Genomic DNA, 12,792 nt, shown 5'->3' on the forward strand with positions numbered 1-12,792 from the left:
GTGTCATCAGGTCATGTGGCTGGCCCACCCAGGAGCACTGAGGGACAGCCCAGGAGGCCCCCAACTTCTCATGCTCCCTCCACTTACCAATCACCGGCAGCATTTCCCAAAAATATTAGAATCAAAGAACCCAGAACTCACAGAGTCTCAGATTCTTAGACCCAAGAAACCCAGGACTCGAACATTCTTAGCCTGGTAGAATTTTCCAGTCCAAAGCAGCCCTGGAGGTCAACTAATCTCACTTCCAACCAGAAGCAGTAACTCTTCCTACGGCCCTGGTTCCCCAACTGGGCTGTGCATTGGAATCACCTGGGAAGGTTTGACAATTTCTGTTACCCAGGTCCATTCCCAGAGATTCTGACTTAATGGCTGGGATGAGGCCTGGCAGCAGGAATTTTTAAATCTCCCCAGGTGATTCCAATGGGCTGTGAGGTTTGAGGACCAGGGCTCAAGGCTATTGCCCCTCAAACACAAATGTGCAGACAAATCACCAGGAGATCGTGTTACCATGAGGAGTCTGATTCAGCAGGTCTGGATCGCGGCCCAATTTTCTCATTTCTAACCAGCTCCCGGGTTACGCCAAAGCTGCTGGGTCTAGGTCCATACTTTTGAGTGCAAATGGCTATGCCTCAGCATTTCTCAGAGTGTGGGTCCCAGACCACCTGCTTCCAAATCACCTGGGGAAGGGGCAGAACCCTCCCCACTGAACCAAGCCTGTACCTGTTTGCTCCTGGTCTTTTTCATCCATGTGGGGACCCAGCCCCAGGCCTGGACTTAGTAGGAATTCCTATAGATATGTGTTGAAGTTAACAGAGAACCCTTTCCAAAGACCAAGTAGGGAGCAAGCTCAGGACACTCAGGGTTAGGACACCTGGGTCCAGTCCCATTTCAACTGCTTGCTGGCTGGGACACATCCTCGTCCCAATATTGACTCCTCCCTGAGTGCCAGCCACAGTTTGGGGTGCCTTGGACACATTGTCTCCCTTACTCTGCCCAGCAACCTGTGAGCTAGGTACTATTATTGCCCCTTTTTTCTTTATTTGGAAGTCATGTTTCCGAGAGGTCACAGAACTGGCTCTGGGTCACACAGCAAGGAAGAGAGAGAGGAGCCAGGAGTGAAATGCAGGTCTGTGCCTTGACCTCTTGGCCAAATCCGCACACACAGAGCCTCAGTTTTCTCATCTGTAAAATGGCCTGTCTGCCTCACAGAGCGGCTGAAGACCCATGGCGTGGGGAATGTGGAGTGTAAGGCACGCAACACCTGCCGGCCGGGGGTTGGGGCCCGCCTGTCCCGGCTCCAGGGTCCAGCTGTTGCTGGACTCCTTGGGACTCTTTCTCCGCCATTGCTTGAGTTCTCAGGATTCAGGGCAGGGTGGTAAATCACAGCAAAATGTATGTGCTGGGTACAGCTGGAGATCAGGAAAAGCTCATAAAGAGACATGGAGTCCAGGACACTCTGTTAGCAAGTTCTGGTTCCAGTTTTCACTCAGCTATGTGATGTCTGAGCCAAACCCTCACTGGGCGGTAGCCCAAGAGCTGCATCCTCAATCCTCATTGAGCGGAAGTGGCAGGAGAGGCTGGCAGGAGGGACTGGCTGGGAGGGGCTGGTTAGGAGGGGCCTGCAGGAGGGGCTGGCAGGGAGAGGCTGGCAGGAAGGAGTTGGCTGGGATCGGGATTTCCCCAGCCCCACTGGGAGTCCTGGGCCTCAGTGAAATTCCTTAGAGCCTTTGAGATGTATCAGTAGGCTCTGATAATGTGGCCCCAAGACACCAAGGATGGGATTTTCCTGAAGACAGGGTGGCTGACGGGGCAATGGGGGGAAGGAGATGGAGGGAGAGGAGGAGGGGTTGCCCCTGCACGAAGGCTGCCTCCAGCCTAAAAGGACCTCAGACATTCTTGCGCAACCCATCACCACCACCGCCACACCTACCTCCTGAACTGGCAGCCTCGGCCTCGGCCTCAGGGTCCTCCTTGGTCTCGGCCCACTCCTGGGGCTCCTTTTCAGCCTCTGCTTCAGCCTCCTCCTCGGCCTCCTCCTTGGCCTTCTCTTCAGCCTCCTCCTCGGCCTCCTCCCCAGCTTCCTCCCACAGCTTCTGCAGAGAATAAAGTGGAAACAGAAACGTGACCATCAGCCCCCAGCCCTAGTCTCAGCAGCTCCTGTTAGATCTGCCTTCAGAAGTCCGCATGGGCCCAGTTCTGCTTCTTGCCCCGCCCAGCCAGTCAGGTCCTGCCAGCCCACCTTCTGGGCATCCCGGGAGTAGCCTACAACCTGTAGAGGGCAGTGCACCCAGGACCTACAGGTCCTAACAGCTGGACGTGTCACCTGTGATGAGGGACACTCTCCTTGCAGCCTGGCACATGGGGGAACAAAGCATCGACAGCGCCGCTCTTCACAGTGTGCAAGCCCTTTTGGGTCCTCCTACAGGCCCGAGGGAGGCGTCTGTAGCCCCCTCGTACACAGGTGGCTACTGGGACCCAGAGTGGGGAGGCGACTTGCCCCAAGCCAGGCACCCACAGGAGGACTCAAGCTGGGTCCATCCGACTCCCCACCCACGGCTTAGGCCACTATCTGACCCCTGCCAAGAGGGGGCCTCGCAGGACCCGCCACCCTGCTCCCTCTGTCCTGCGGGCATCTTACCAGCCCAAACTCCCCCTGTAAGCAAAGTGGACAAGGTCCCCATCCTTCCACCAATGCCAAGCCAGGCCTCAGAGGTGCCAGTGCCTGGTGCTTCTCATACCTGGTCTGAAGCGCTCTGGGGCCGGGTCCCGTCTTCTTCGCTCTGGCCCTCACCCACCTGCGACACCACACAGCTATCCAGCAGCACCCTGTGACCCGGGGCAGGGTGGGGAGGCAGGAGAAAAGGACTGGGTTAGGGGTGTTAAAGGTTTCCCCAGCCCTGCTAAAGGCCACGCTCTGTGCCAGGAGCGGAGGGTACAGAGATGCCCAAGAAACAGTCTCACCCACAGAAGCCTCCAGGCAGTGTCCTGCTAATAATCGCCCCATCTGAGACGTGCACTCAGCAAGGCACTGTGAAGGACGTGCCACAACTCTGCTAGGAAGGAGGGCTTCCTGGAGGAGATGGCCTGTAAGCTGAGCCTCCAGGATGATGATTTTACCACAAAGAATGGCGGGGAGGAAGAGGTTGTCCAGGAAATGGGAACAGCATGTGCGAGAAATGCATGGAGGATGGTTGGAGGAGCTGTCATCTGGGGTCTCCCAGTCTCCAGGCAATCTTGGTGATGGGTAGAGCATGACAAAAGTGAGGCCCAGAGAGGTGAAGTGACCTGGCGAAATCACACAGCAAATTGTCCCAAACCACACAAACCTCAAACCCAGGCCCTGGTTCTTCCCATGCCATGAGATCAGAGCCACTGCAACTGCTGAAGTTTTCATGGGTGCCAGGCCCAGGCAGCAGGCATACATAAGTGATAGAGCCAGGGGTGAGGCTGCAGTGGGCAGGGAGGGCTGCGGCAAACTGGTGAACCCATGTCCACTTGAAGACAGCAACCCCACTCCGCTGGAAAAGGGGGCCCAGGTGGCCAGATCATTCCATTTTCAAACAGAGCCTGAAATATATGTTTCTAAGGTGAAGTTGTCTGATATTTAGATGCTGATAATTCAAATTAATATATCTTTATTAATATGTAGTAGACAAAAGAACCTGTCTCCAGGCTAAATCAGACGTCCGTGTGCAACCTCTGGGTTAAAATGATGACTCAGGACCAGGGACTAATGTGATTTTTGTAGTTAGGATTAGTTCCTGCTTCCTAACACCTCCTCCCCACCCCTCAGACTCCTGTCATCCAGGGGCTCACAGAGGATGCTCTGGGGTGTCTGCCACCCAGGAAACCTGAATGCATCATTCTCTACCCAGAGGGCCAAGTCTCAGCCCGCCTGAGCAAGGACGGTGGGGCAGGAAGGTGGAGACGGGATCGTTGCCTAGTGGGTCTGGAGCCAGCCGCTTGGCAGCAGAAATCAGTCGGTAATCACATTGCCACAGCAGCTCCTGGGCTGCGTGCCAGGCACTCTGCATGAAAAGTCTCCCCAGATCCTCCTCCAAATTACCCTGAGAAATCTATAAACGCGGTACACCACAGCAACAAAATCATATGATCATCTCAATAGATGCAGAAAAAGTAATTGACAACATTCAACATCATTCCATGATCAAATCTTTCAACAAATTACGTATAGAAGAAATGGACCGCAATACAATAAAGGTCATATATGACAAGCCCACAGCTGACATCATACCTAATGGTGAAAAGCTGAAAGCTTTTCCTTTAAGATCAAGAACAAGACAAGCATGCCCACCCTCACTAGTTTTTTATTTTTATTTTTATTTTCTTTTTCTTTTTCTTTTTTTTTTTTTTTTGAGACAGGGTCTTTCTCTGTCACCAAGGCTGGAGTGCAACGGCATGATCATGGCTCACTACAGCCTCAACCTCCCAGGCTCAAGCCATCCTCCCGTTTCAGCCTCCCTAGTAGCTGGGACTACAGGCATGTTCCACCACTCCTGGCTATTTTTGTTTTTGTTTTGTTTTGTTTTGTTTGGTATTTTTAGTAGAGACAGAGTCTTGCTACATTGCCCAGGCTGGTCTCAAACTCCTGGGCTCAAGTGATCCTCCCACCTTGGTCTCCCAAAGTGCTAGGATTATAGGTGTGACCCACCACGCCTGGCCCACTCTCACCACTTCTATTCAATGTAGTATAAGAGGTCCTGGCTAGAGCAATTAGGCAGGAGGAAGAAATGAAAGGCATCCAAATTGGAAGGGAAGAAATTAAATTGTTCCTCTTTGCAGATAACTTGATCTTATATATAAAAAAAACCCAAAAGATTCCACCAAAAACTGTTAGAACTGATAAACCAATTCAGTAAAGTTGCAGGATATAAAATCAACATAGAAAATTCAGTAGCATTTCAATATACCAACAATGAACTATCTGAAAAAGAAATGAAACAACCCGATTTACAATAGCTATAAAATAAAATAAAATGCTTAGGAATAAATTTAATCAAGAAGGTGACAGAACCGTACGCTGAAAACTATAAAACATCGATGAAAGAAACTCAAGAAGATGGCTGGATGTGGTGGCTCATGCCTGTAATCTCAGCATTTTGGGAGGCTGAGACGGGAGGATTGCTTGAGCTCAGGAGTTTGAGACCAGCCTGAACAACATGGCAAAATCCCATCTCTATAAGATACAAAAACTAGCTGGGTGTGGTGGCATGTGCCTGTGGTCCAAGCTACTTGGAAGGCTGAGGTGGGAGGATTGCTTGAGCCTGGAAGATGGAGGCTGCAGTGAGCCGTGATTGCACCACTGTGCTCCAGCCTGGGCAACAGAGAAAGACCCTGCCTCAAAAAAAAAAAAAAAAAAAAAAAAACCCAACCCACATTGATTGAACACTACTTAAATGTAAAATCTGAAACTATAAAACCAATATATAAAATATAGGGGAAAAACCCTATGGTATTGGTCTAAGCAATGATTTTTAAAAATATGAACCCAAGAGCACAGGCAATGGAAGCAAAAATATACAAAATGGGATTACATCAAACTAAAAAGCTTCTGCACAGCCAAGGAAACAATCAAGAGTGAAGAAACAACCTACAGAATGGGAGAAAATACTTGCAAACCATAAGCCAAATAAGGGGTTAATATCCAAAATATATAAGAAACTCAATTGTAAAGAAAAAAACTGATTTAAAAAAATGGGCAAAGAATCTGAATAGACATTTCTCAGTGTCTCAAAAGATGACATACAAATGGCCAACAGGTATATGAAAAGATGCTTAACACCACTAATCATCAGAGAAATGCAAATCAAAACCGCATTGAAATATTAACTTCTCACCTGTTAGAATGGCAATTACCAAAAAAACAAGACAGGCCGGGTGCAGTGGCTCACACCTGTAATCCAAGCACTTTGGGAGGCCGAGGCGGGTGGATCATGAGGTCAGAAGTTCGAGACCAGCCTGGCCAACATAGTGAAACCCTGTCTCTACTAAAAATACAAAAATTAGGCAGGCGTGGCAGCACGCTCCTGTAATCCCAGCTACTTGGGAGGCTGAGGCAGGAGAATTGCTTGAACCCAGGAGGAGGAGGTTGCAGTGAACTGAGATTGCGCCATTGCACTCCAGCTGGGGTGACATAGTGAGACTCTGTCCACCGCCCCCGCCCAAAAAAAGACAAGATAGCAAGTGTTGGTGAGGATGCAGTGGAAAGGGAACACTTATACACTGTTGGTAGGATTGTAAATTAACACAGCCATTATGGAAAAGAATACGGAAGTTCCTCAAAAAGTTAAAAATGGAGCTACCATATGATTCAGCTGTTGGGTACAGATCCAAGGGAAATGAAAACAGTATGTTGAAGAGGTGTCTGCACTCCCAATCTTGCAGCATTAATTTTTTTTTTTTCAAGACAGAGTCTCGCTGTGTTTCCCAGGCTGGAGTGCAATGATGAGATCTCAGCTCACTGCAACCTCAGCCTCCCGGGTTCCAGTGAGTCTCCTGCCTCAGCCTCCCGAGTAGCTGGGAGTACAGGCCCATGTTACCACACCTGGCTAATTTTTGTATTTTTAGTAGAGTCAGGGTTTCACCATATTGGCCAGGCTGGTCTCGAGTTCCTGACCTCAGGTGATCCACTTGCCTCGGCCTCCCAAGTGTCTATCAACAGATGAGTGGATCAAGGAAATGTCCTATATATACACAATAGAATTCAGCCTTTAAGATGAAGGAAATTTTGTCATTTGTGAACCTTGAGGACATTATGTTCTGTGTTAAACACAGAAAGACATACCATATGATCTCACTTATATGTGGAGTGTAAAAAAGTTGAACTCACAGAAGGAGAGAATAGAATGGTAGTTACCAGGGGCTGGGGAGGGGTGAGAGGTGGGGAGATAGATGTTGGTTAAAGGGTACAAAGGTTCAGCTAGATAGGAAGCATAAATGTGAGAGATCTATTATACAGCCTGTGACTCTAGTTAATAGCAATGTATTGTATTTGTAAAAATTGCTAAGAGTAGATCTAAACTGTTCTCACCATAAAAAATGATGAACATATGAGGAAATGTGTATGTTAATTAGCTCGATTTAGCCATTCCACAATGTATACATATTTCAAAACAACAATTATACACAAAAATACATATAATTTTTGTCAATTGAAAAAATGATTAGGCTGGGCACGGTGGCTCGTGCCTGTAATCCCAGCACTTTGGGAGGCCGAGGTGGGCGGATCACTTGAGGTCAGAAGTTTGAGACCAGCCTGGCCAATTTGGCAAAACCCGCCTGTACTAAAAATACAAAAATTAGCCAGGCGCGGTGGTGCATGCCTGTAATCCCAGCTACTCAGGAGGCTGAGGCAGGAGAATTGCTTGAACCCAGGAGGCAGAGATTGCAGTGAGCCAGGATCGTGCCACTCCACTCCCTGGGCAACAGAGCAAGACTCTGTCTTAAAAAAAAAAGAAAAAATAATTAACTTTTTAAAAGAGTCTAGGAAAAAAAAAACCTCAAATCTCACATAACCCTGACAGATCGGAACTGTTACTGCTCACATGCACGCTGAGAAAACAGAGGCTCAGAGAGTTTCCATGGCCGATCCACGGTCATACTGCCTGTGCAAGGTGGGCCTGGATAAGATACTGCATCCCTGACCCCCAGGCCACGTGCTTAATGCTCTGTTTCACTGCCCGCCTCTGAGTATTTTGGAGACTGTGCCTTCTACACTAAGGAGAAGTCAGCCTTGCACAAATGGGTTAAAGACAAGTCTCTGGCTGCAAGGGGGATGATTGGATGACTTTCGTGAAATAGACACAGGGTCTGTCTCGGCTCTCTGCCCACAGCACAAAGGCTCAGAAAATGAACTGCCCACAGGCCCAGCCAGAGGCTTCCTGGGGTCCTGCTTATTCCAGTATCAGACCAGAAGCCACTGTATGGCCTTGGGCAAGTCACCTCGAAGCCCTTGGGCTGCCTCGTCTGCTCATCTGTCAAATGGGCAGGATTTGCCTGGCCTGTGCAGCCTGACCTATTTGAGTAAGATCAGAAGGGCCAATGAGAATCTCATAGAAAAGTCAAAAAAAGACTGCCAGGTGTTGTTCTGGTGATTCTTCTGGATTCTTCATCGCTAAACATTGGGAGCAGCTTTCCTTGTCTGTAATGCTAAGAATCTCATCTCTACACTTACTGGCAGGGCCCTGTCTCTGAACCTCAGTTCTCTCATCTGTGAAATGGGATGAGAGAATAATAGAATCTGCCATTCAGGCTGCCTTAGCCGTGAGTGGCATGGAAAAAAAATCGTAAGTCAAATGGAGGCCTTTATTATTGTTCTTGTCATTATTATTATTAATCCCAGAGGAGGCGGCGATCTGCAGGGTTATGAAATCACCCACGTGGATTGAGGAACCTTTTGCACAAACATCCCCAGCCATCAAAACACCTGAACAGCCCAGTGGTGGCGCTGTCAGCATCACCAGGGGCTGTCTAGGGGCCATGTACCAAAGCCGCATGGCCCCTGCTTGACAGGGTGCCAAGTGCCTGCCAAGGCCCCCTCTTGTGCAGCCCGGAAGCAGCAAGCCATCAACTTCCAGAAAGTTCCCAAGTCCCAGGGATTTCCAAGCAGAGGAACAGACCGATTGGCTGAGGTGGGCTTCCTGGAGGCCCCCCTGGCTTTCCAAGTTTAAGGTCCAGGGAGCAGCAGTGGCAGCCAGCTCTCAAAAGCTTACCCGTCCACTCCTCCCCCCTCGTGCCATCCCGCAGGCCGTGCCCCAGTGTTAAGGTCCTCACTGTCACCTTCAGCAGACTCTCCACCTGAAATCCCAGCCCCAAAAGCAGGAAGGAGGGGAGCCCTAGGGAGAGGCAGCCACCTACTTGGATCTCTCGGTTGGGGCCAGTCAGGATGCCCATGGTGCAGGGGTTCAGCTGGGGGCTGTGATGCTCATCCCAAGCCTGGGTTGGTGCATGCAAGTGGGAGCCCAGCTCCCGAGCCAGGGTGGCTCCAGTGGCAGAGGAGCCAGCAATCCTTCCTGTTTCTAATCAGATTGAGGAGATGTGCAGGGAACGGCAGAAGCATCCCCAGGGAGGCCAGGTGGAACCAAAAGGCCTCTGTTGCTAGGGAAAGCTGAGCTGTTGCCTGTAGAGACCGGGTCTCTAGGCGACCATCTGCCCGTTACCAGGCCCTCACATCATCAGTAACCTGTGTCTCTGCAAAGCTGGCCAAGAGCATCCTTCCCCAGCCATTGACAGCCCAGTTTTGCTTGCCCTGGGCCTCACACCCTCCGGCCCCGGACCTGTGATCACCCACTCCGTCACTCCCTTGTCCCTCCCTGGGCCTGGAGCCCAAAAGTTCCCCAAGTTCAAAACTCTGGGTAAACATTTGTATGAAGACGTTCACTCCTGCAGCATCTGCCGGTAACTCTGGATGCATGTGCATGTGTGCAAGGCTGTCATGTGGATGTGTGCAAGTGTGTACATGTGTGCCTGTGTGCACACACACATATGAACATGTATGAATGTGCTGCCTGTGCTTGTGCATATATGAAGGATGTGTGTGGGTATATGTGTGTGCATGCCTGTACATGTAAGTGTGTGCATAACCCAGCATGTATGTCTGTGTCAGTGTGCTGGCGCATAAGGGTATAGTGCAGATATGCGTGTGTGTGCCCATGTGTACTGCATTCTGAGAACATGTGTACACTTAGTACACATGTGCACATGCATGTATGTGAGCATAGTTGATCACTGGCCTTCAAAGGGTGTCTCAGATCCAGAGCAGTGGCAAATACAGGGGTTTTCCAGCCTGGGTGTTAGGTGTACAAGTTCAGCAAGGCAGCCACTTGTAGCTATGCACTCCACACAGAAGCATAGCTCCATAGAAGGCGAGGGCAAACAAGCTGCTCTAATGAAACCAGGCAGCAGCTAAGTTCTTCACCTTGCTGGGACTGCAGGGTGGCTCAGAAGGCAGAATCAGGACAAGTCAGGAAGCGACAGCAGCCATAGGGAAGCAGGCTTAGTTTTGGTCTAAGAAATAATTTCACAAGTCAGCGGGGCATATGGATGACACAGACAGCCTTTGAGAGGTTGTGAGCTCCCCGTCACTGGAGGTAAGCAAGTAGAGGCTGTGTGGCCTCCTGTCAAGGATGGAAAGAGTCTATGTGAACTGAGTAAGGATGGACTAAAAGCAGCTGACACTGAACAGGCTTCCAGCTCTGAAATCCTGTTTAACTATTTCCTGACTGGAACGAAAAGAGGCCATTGGGGGACGAGAACATCAGTGGCCATTGATGGGGCACTTACTCCCCTACAACTTCCATCGTCACCCCTGGCCCTGATGGCCCCTCTGCAGGAGCCTTTTATTATCCCCCATTTTACAGATGTGGAGGCAGAAGCTCTGAGTGGGTACACTACATGCCCCGGTCATTTCACTAACAGAAGCAAACTGGAGTTGGCGCTTCTGATGCCAGAGCCTGTGCTCCTAACACTCACAATGCTATCCTGTCTCGGGCCGTGGCCAGAGGGACAGATCAGGGAGAAAGGACGCGGGTCAGGAGGTACCATGGTGGGCAGAGACACAGGGACATAATGCCAGGGAACTGGAGCAAGGAGAGAGTAACTTACTATCACCTGGCCCACCATAACAGTCTCCTCACTGTTCTCCCTGCCTCAATCTTTCTCCAACACAGCTGCCAGATCATGCCACTCTCCTGCTCATGAACCTTCAATGGCTCCCTATTGCCTTTGGGAAAACAAGTTCAAGCCTTTACAACCTGCTTTTGAGGCAGTCCTTCTTTCTTCTTCTTCTTCTTTTTTTTTTTTTTTTAAGTAGAGATGGGGTTTTGCTATGTTGGCTAGGCTGGTCTCGAACTCCTGGGTTCAAGTGATCTACCTGCCTCGGCCTCCCAGAGTGCTGGGATTACAGGCGTGAGCCACCACGCCTGGCTGACCTTCCTGAAACACTAACTTGGCTTCTGGGCCCCACACTCTTCTTGTCTCTGCCCTGCTCACTGGTGCCTCCTCCTCAGTCCTTTTTGGTTCCTCATCTCCCCAACCTCTGGTCTTGTCCATGAGCCTCTTCTCTATCCACACTTGCTCCCTGAGCATCTCCTCGAGCCCCACAGCTTTCAATGCCACCTACATGCCCAGAATCCCAATGTCACATCTCCAGCCCCACCTCTCCCGCTCCTAACTCCAGGCACAGGTATCCAACTGCCTGCTCTTCCCCACGCATTATCCCCCTGTCCAGCCATCCTTCCACTCACCCTCCATAGTGTTTCCTGATCTCCAGTGTTTAACTTTTATTTTAACTGAACTCTTCTGTGTGTTTAACATTGAAATGTATGGATGTGGGTGGACAATCAATCATTACTGGGCGGTAGAGCAGAACCCAGGACAGCCCTAGAAGGCATCAAAGGCAACCAAGGTGGGTGGATATGGAGGGCAGGCAGCCTTGGCTTTGTGAATAATGGGAGAACTGGGAGCCCACTGCATATGTCCATGCAGACAACTAACATTTATTTGGTGCCCACTGTGTACCAGGCACTGTTCTAGGCTCTAGGGACATGGCAGTGAAAGCAACAGATAAAAGTCCCAGCCCTCTTGGAGGCTGCATCCTAGTGTGTGTGTAGGGGGATGTGGAGTGGTGGGTAATATGATTCCCAGGTCATGATGAGCACAGCAGGGGAACCCCAGCTTCTCGCAGCCTCTTTGGTCAAAGCCCAGCCTTACAGAGCACAGAACAACAGAAAGGAGCTCCCATGAGCAGCAAAGAGTGCCCAGACCCCAGGAGCTCAGCCAACCCCAGCCCCGTTCCCCGACAGGTGAGCAAATGACTTACTCAGTCACCTCCTCCTCTTCCTCCTCCTCCTCCTCTTCCTCTTCCTCCTCCTCATCTTCTTTCTCCTCTTCAATCCGGGACAGCTCTCTGAGTTGGGGTTAGAGGCAGGAGGTGAGCCCACCTGAAGCTGCCCCACTGAGTCTACCTCCTGCCCCTATTTTCTGTAGGATGTCCCATGACTCCTGAGCCCAGACCTGGACTTTCCAACCAAGGCTCAACCTGGGGAGCCCCACTTGAGCAACCCTGAACTCTCTCTGGCAACAAACCCTCTCCTCTGCATGAGGGGACTGTCCCAGCCACTGTCCTGGTGGTGACCCTAGCTCAGCCTCTGATCCTCTCTGGGCTCCCCATCTTAGTTTCCCCATCTTAGCTATGTAAGTTATGGGCTTCAGAACCCGAGATCTCCCACTGTCACCAAGCATCTCTAGTAGGAACAAAGATTGCGACATCCCCGTGGAAGGCAACTTGGCAATTATGACCACAATTCCACATTCCCATGACCAATGACCCAGCAATTCCCCTCTAGAAATCTCCTGCAGACATATTCACACATGTGCAAAGACATGCATACAAGAGTGCCTGTTGCAGAATTGTTCATAATAACAAAATTTTGGAACCAACCCAAATGTCCATCAATAGTGAAGAGGTTTAATAAATTATGGTACGGCCATATGATGGAATACTATGCAGCAGTGAAAAATGAAGATGCTCTCTATATCCTGAATGTGGAAAGACCTCAAGGTATATTGTTGACTAAATATAGGAAGGTGCGGATAGGTACATGTGCTATACCACCTTCTGTACAAAAAGAAAAAAGGAGGGAGATGCGAGCTTGCATATACCCAGACTGTCTCTGGAGTGGCACATAAGAACCTGGTAGCCGTTCTACCCATGGGAGAAGGATGGCTGTATGAAGGCAGGGGGAAGCAGGCTTGGTTCCTGCTCTGTGCCTT

At 50.2% G+C, this 12,792-nt stretch overlaps 1 protein-coding gene across 1 annotated transcript in view; it reads right to left on the reverse strand.

Moving 5' to 3' along the window:
• CNGB1 (cyclic nucleotide gated channel subunit beta 1) overlaps nt 1-12,792 on the reverse strand; it is a 95,491-nt gene that overhangs the window by 56,319 nt on the left and 26,380 nt on the right. Inside the window, exons 14-16 of the mRNA XM_024233667.2 lie at nt 11,840-11,926; nt 2,739-2,826; nt 1,931-2,093 (exon numbers count right to left, since the gene is read on the reverse strand). Of these exons, the coding sequence (XP_024089435.2) occupies nt 1,931-2,093; nt 2,739-2,826; nt 11,840-11,926 (338 nt within the window). The remainder of the gene's footprint in view (nt 1-1,930; nt 2,094-2,738; nt 2,827-11,839; nt 11,927-12,792) is intronic.

Source organism: Pongo abelii, chromosome 18, assembly GCF_028885655.2.
Source record: "Pongo abelii isolate AG06213 chromosome 18, NHGRI_mPonAbe1-v2.0_pri, whole genome shotgun sequence".
NCBI classification, from domain to species: Eukaryota; Metazoa; Chordata; class Mammalia; order Primates; family Hominidae; genus Pongo; species Pongo abelii.